A 5,896-nucleotide genomic window follows, 5' to 3' on the forward strand; every position below is an offset into this window, starting at 1 on the left:
TAATAATAATAAAATGAGTTTTTTCTTAATTTTATACTATTAACCTGATTAACCTACTTTAATTTGATACACAAGAAAACGAACATGTAATGGGAGGGTGATAACGAATTAGTTTGTAAAGTATGTCTATTGTCAAAGTTAAATTATATTTAGTTCTTTCATGTGAGAAAGAAATGAAAGGTATTGGTAAGAATGTCATTCATTTGATAACAATTAGGAATATGTACTTACAAAATCAACTTTTGTTAAACTTGATCACATACAAAATGTAAATCAAGCTCAAAGTGTATAGATTTGGAGTGTGAAACAAAAATGGCAGCAACAAGAACAACTCCAAGATTATATGAATAGACTACTGGAGTATCAAAGGAAATTTAAAATTCATTAAGAAGAGACACGATAAACATAGTTTCTGCAATTGTAATACTATATTCAACTTCAATAATGCTTCTAGATATCAACCATTGTTTATGAGATCCTCAAGAGATAATATCGGAGGCAACATAGACAAAAAATTCTATAATAGACTTCTTATCATCCAAGTTTGATCCCAAATCTGCATCATTGAAGTTAATGATAAATGAATTTGAAGATTTGTGAAGGAGTATGCCATGATGAATTATTCCAGTAAGATAGTGTAGGATCCCTTTGAGTGCTTTCCAATGATGCTCTTGAGGCTAATTCATGTACTGACTTGTCATTTGCGTCGAACCATGTTACAACCAGAGGAAAGATAAATTAGTGTCAAAGTGTTATTTTGAAAAAAGAACATCAAATTCAAGTTTCATAGGTTTGGCCAAGACTTATTAGCTAAGACTTCCTTTAAAGAATTTGGTTTAGTAGGTTCAAATGTAATAGAAGTATATATTTTGAGTTTGAATATACATGTTTTTAACCGTGTAAGCATGTGGTGCTTGTTGTTAATCGATGGAGAAACAACAACAATATTACATATAGATAAAGGAGTTGGTTGCATAGTTATAATTGGTTGAGCAGACGGTGAGCGTAAATAGTGGTTTGTATGTTATTAGGATGTATCATAGGATCAAGTAAGGGTAAGGGTAAGGTCGATTTAGGAGTTGTAGGTATAGTTGTAGGTGTTGTCACATTTATAGGAAAATTGCTATTTGAGGTCATTTGTGATTGTAAAGTAAATTGCTGCAAAAAAAAAAAAAAGGATTAGTAGATCTAGCTTAAGGAAATCAAAATTCATTAAAGATTACATGGTGAGAGATGCAGATCTTACCACTGGGGGGATAAGTAGATATAGCCTTTATTTTGATAACTTTATCCAAGAAAAAGGCACGTAGAAGAGCATAAAAAAAGTATTCATATTACATGAGCATAACAAAGAAAAACATGCACATCCAAATGCTTTATAGACAAAATAATCGGGTTTAGTTTTGAATAAAATTGTTTGAGTAGAAGAACCATTTAAAACTTGTGTTGGTAACACATTAATTATGTGAACGACTGCATTAAACATTTCACCTCAAAACTTATGTAGGAGAGAAACACCACCTAAAAGAGTCAAACTTGTGTTAACAATGTGATAGTGCTTGCATTCCATTGAGTCATTTTTTTCATTTGTGCGTGGATAAATTATTTGATGTCGTATGCTGTGCTAAGTGAAATTTTTCATTTTTTTCATTTGTAACCTGGTTTTCAACAATAACAAGCATTAAACTGAAATTCAAATATGATATTATTGTAATGAGAAAATTTAGATACACTTAAAAATATTTTTGTTAATGTTAGGAACACCTAAAATATTTTAATAAGAATTTAGTAGAATTATATGTATCAAAATACATTGCAGAGGCAAAAACTTTAATTTCCATACATGTAATGTTGCCAAGCTTGATAATTTCATGGCCATTGTACGAGTATCTAACAAATAAGACATCATGTGGTGTGAGACACCAATATCAGGATACCAAATAATATCTTGAATAGTGGAGGGTGCTCCAAGAATTCAATGAGTATTATCATCACCATTTGTATTTGAAAATTTAGAATGACTAATAGAAATAGCGGATCGAGGTTCCTTATCATACACATGCCAACAAGTGAGAGAAAAATGTCCTATTTTGCCACAAATCTAACACCCGAGTTTATTATTTTGCCAAGAACTAGAGGTGTTTGACAGAGTCTTATTACGTGAGTACTTGTTCGAAACATTGTTTTTTAGGAGTTTTGATTTCTTTTGTTAAAGGAACCATTGAATCTTGATTTGTGGTTTTATTGATGTTGAGAAGACCAAGAACCTAAGGCATAATTGACTTGAATAATGTAGTGCTTACTCGTCTTGTATTTATCAAATATTTCTTCTTGAGATAATAAAAGAGCTTCCGTTTCTACAGTATATGAATCAACCCTAAAGAGGACAAAAGTGACAAAGTTATCATATTCTTCAAATAAGTCATCTAAAATGGCCTCAACATAATCATGAGTGGAACTATGGGCAACAAATGCATCCACATTTTTCTTTATATAAAGTGAATAGATAAATATAAATTTATCCTTATTGAATGTTCTCATTTGAATCATGAGTTTCTTGATCTTGACTCTATTTTGAATAACATAGTAGACACAAAGTTTAGTCCATATATGAAAAGAAGTGGTGAGACCAACCATTTTAATAAGAAACAAAGTAGTTATGGAAGTCAGCAATCACCCAACGAGCAACTAGTCTTACTGTTCATGCTAAAGAAACTTCTGGTTAATGACATTACTGAGAGCAGTCACTAGAAATAAATTTGGGAGGGTAATTTTAAGTTTTCAAGAACTTGGTAAACTTCAAGCTTCTAACAGTGACAAACACTTGTTGTTCCCAAATTAGAAAGTTATCTTCATCTAATTTGATGAACATGAAAGTATTGAAAGTGTGAATAAATAAAGAGGAGGGGTACATTTTTTTAGAGTATATTGTAAAAGAACAAGAAAAAAATTATAATAAAACCCAGAATTTTTGTTACATATTAAAAAAAATAAAAGAATTGATCTTCATTAAGTCATAAATCTCATATACACCAACTTATATAGAAAAATACAAAGAAAAAAAATAAACTAACTAATATAACAGAAATACACAACTATATTAGTATCATTTCATTGGAAGCTAATTAGAAATGAATCCATATATAATTTTTACCGTAAATAGAAAAGCAATCAATTATCAGACAATGGGTAACTAAATGACAATTAAAAAATTGTAGTCTAATCCAATTGTAAGTACAAATGAAAAAAAGAGTTTATTTTCTAAGACGAAAGAAAGGAAAAGTTTGTTAAATGAGAGATGAAGAAATTTGAATGTAGAATTTAAACGGATGGCTAATATAAAACTAATTTAAACAAAGATTGAATGACAGAGGTATGTATGATTATATTTACTCATCTCCCCTCTCACTCCAATAAAAGTTAAGGCTGAGGGATTAAAATTTGGAAATCAAGTGTATCTAATGAAGACTAGTGTTGAAATGAGAAATACAATTTTTATAAATTACATAATGGACGATTTGGGTGTTTAGAAATGTGAAAAATGAAGGAAAACAGATGTAAAAAATTGATTGATTGTGATGTTTATTACTTGATGTGGTCTATATTATGAAGTCCCCGTTTATAAAAGAGTACAATTGAGTTTTGATATAATCTAAATGTAGACATTTGTTTATGAGGATCTTCTATTTCCAATATTGAAAAGACCCTTATATTTTAAAAAAATATATATGTAGCTTAATAAGCATGAGTGTGAATAATGATGGAACTCAAAAGTAAAAGAAAAACGGACAGCGTACCCTCAACACTTTGCCTAAAAACTAAGCAGAGAAATAAAAAGGAAAACGAGTGGAGGTTGTTGATGACGCGCCTTGGAAAGAGCGTGGTGACGGGGCCATGCGACAATACCTATCCTTTTGCCTATAACGTAACATGTACGTTCCACTATTCACTATTCGTAAAAGCAATGGGCCGTGACATCCGTTCAGGAAACTCTGTTTTATCTCCTGCACCCAACACTATCGAATATATATAATACAAAAGGGTATCATTGTCCAAAAGGCTCAAATATTTACACGCGGAGCATTTCCATTTGTCCTTCACCAAATTATCTGCTATTTCAAGGAACATAAAAATGCCCCCACCTGTGAATTTTTTCTTACAAGGTATGAAGGCCAGAAAAGAAAGAAACAAGTTTATTCGTGGTGGTAAAAATGGTAACAAGTCCTGGAGGATATCATTTCAAGAATCAAACACGATTTCTTTTATTTAAAATTATTATTAATGTATCCAAATAAAGCAACACAATTGAACCTCATTATTGTTGTAATTAACCTCCTTGTTAAAGTGGGTTTTACATAGAAAGTAGAGGTTGTATTTTATGAAAAAATATATATTCCCTATAGGGGGATTTAAGGAAGTGATTAGATGCACTTAAGAGTTATTAGTGTAGAATATTAATTGACGATAAATGAGATTAGTTAAGGGTGGTTTAATTTGCGTGTAGTTTGGCAAGTCTCTAACTCTAGGTTCACATGGCTAAACCATTAATTGTCCAACCTAACGTAGATAATGAAAAAAACGAGAGTGGAAGAGAGAAGAGAGAAGAAAGTGGTGGAGTTTAATTTAGGGAAGAGTTAGTGAAAAGCAATTAAATGAGAAGAGAGTGATTTTAGAAGTTGAGGGTAAAAGAGTGAGATAAAAGTGGTGAATAATAAAATAATATCTGTAATAAAGTTGCGTGAGTGTGAAATTAAAGGAGTTAGTGATGGAGATACCCCATTAGGCTTACCCCACCCCAACCAAAAACACTTATCACTCTCTTTCTCTTCCTACCATTCTTTACTGTGTTTCTCGCTCTAATCCTACCCGTCTCTCTCTCTCTCTCTTACTTCTCTTCAAACCCTTCTAATGCACGCTTTGAAAGCTTTCCGTAAAGTTTTTCAACCCCCAACCCTATCTATATAAACACCAACAAACGCAGTTTCACGCACTTCACGTTTAGTAAATTTTTTTCTCATCCGCTTTCCCACCAACATCGAAACCATGTCCACCGACTTCCACCTCCACCACGACTTGCCCAAGCTCCGAATCGCCGCCGTCAAAATCGAAGACGTCCCCTCCGACCACCACCTCGACGCCCTCGTCTCCTCCGTCGTCACGCGAGAGGAGAACGAAAGCCACGAAGAGGAAACCGTCGCCGTCACCGCCGCTGCCGCCGTCGCCGAAGAAGACGAGAGCTACCGTACTCCGACATCGAAGGAGAGCAAAATTCCGGCGATCATGACGTGCCCGCCGGCGCCGCGGAAGCCCAAGGCCTTCGCCTCCTGCAAAAGAAAGCTTTTTGACGACTTTCAGTTCTTCGATGTGACGAATAAGGAGGACATGGACGCGTTTTTCAGATCCACTTTTCCCAAGAGGAGCTGCACTTGTACATGAACACTTCAACCTTAGCTTCCTCGAACTCCCACACCTCGGACCCTGCCAAACTCCGTAAATTACACAATTTTTTTTATCCAATTCCCACTTCTTTGGTCAATTTCTTCCTTCTTTTCTTTCCTTTTTTTTTTTTTTTAATTTTGGTTTTTTTATATGTTATATATATTTCACTTTGTATAAGATGTGAAATATTGGATCCCCAAATCGTATATGTTCATTAATCCAATCAACATAGCGTTGAATTCTCTGCAATCCTCCAATTTTTACAATCTGCAATTGCTTTCCTTTTAATTCGATTTCATGGTTTGGTTTGATGGGATTTCCGTTCTTGTCTGTGTGGATTATTTTAATTTTTTTTTTCTTATATACGAATCTGGTGAATGATCGGTGTTGATCGAAGAAATAGAAGCGAGAATTGAGCGAATTTGGGGTTGAATTGTTGGCGGTGTGGAGGATGAAT

At 33.4% G+C, this 5,896-nt stretch overlaps 1 protein-coding gene across 1 annotated transcript; it reads left to right on the plus strand.

Annotated features, from left to right (window-relative positions):
• Positions 1–5,043: 5,043 nt before the first annotated feature.
• Positions 5,044–5,436, plus strand: LOC137829271 (cyclin-dependent protein kinase inhibitor SMR2-like). Its single transcript, XM_068636072.1, has one exon. It carries the CDS (start codon positions 5,044–5,046, stop codon positions 5,434–5,436), a length of 393 nt encoding a protein of 130 aa, XP_068492173.1.
• The last annotated feature ends 460 nt before the right edge of the window (positions 5,437–5,896 follow it).

The sequence above is a fragment of the Phaseolus vulgaris genome, chromosome 7 (assembly GCF_000499845.2).
Source record: "Phaseolus vulgaris cultivar G19833 chromosome 7, P. vulgaris v2.0, whole genome shotgun sequence".
Classification (NCBI taxonomy): domain Eukaryota; kingdom Viridiplantae; phylum Streptophyta; class Magnoliopsida; order Fabales; family Fabaceae; genus Phaseolus; species Phaseolus vulgaris.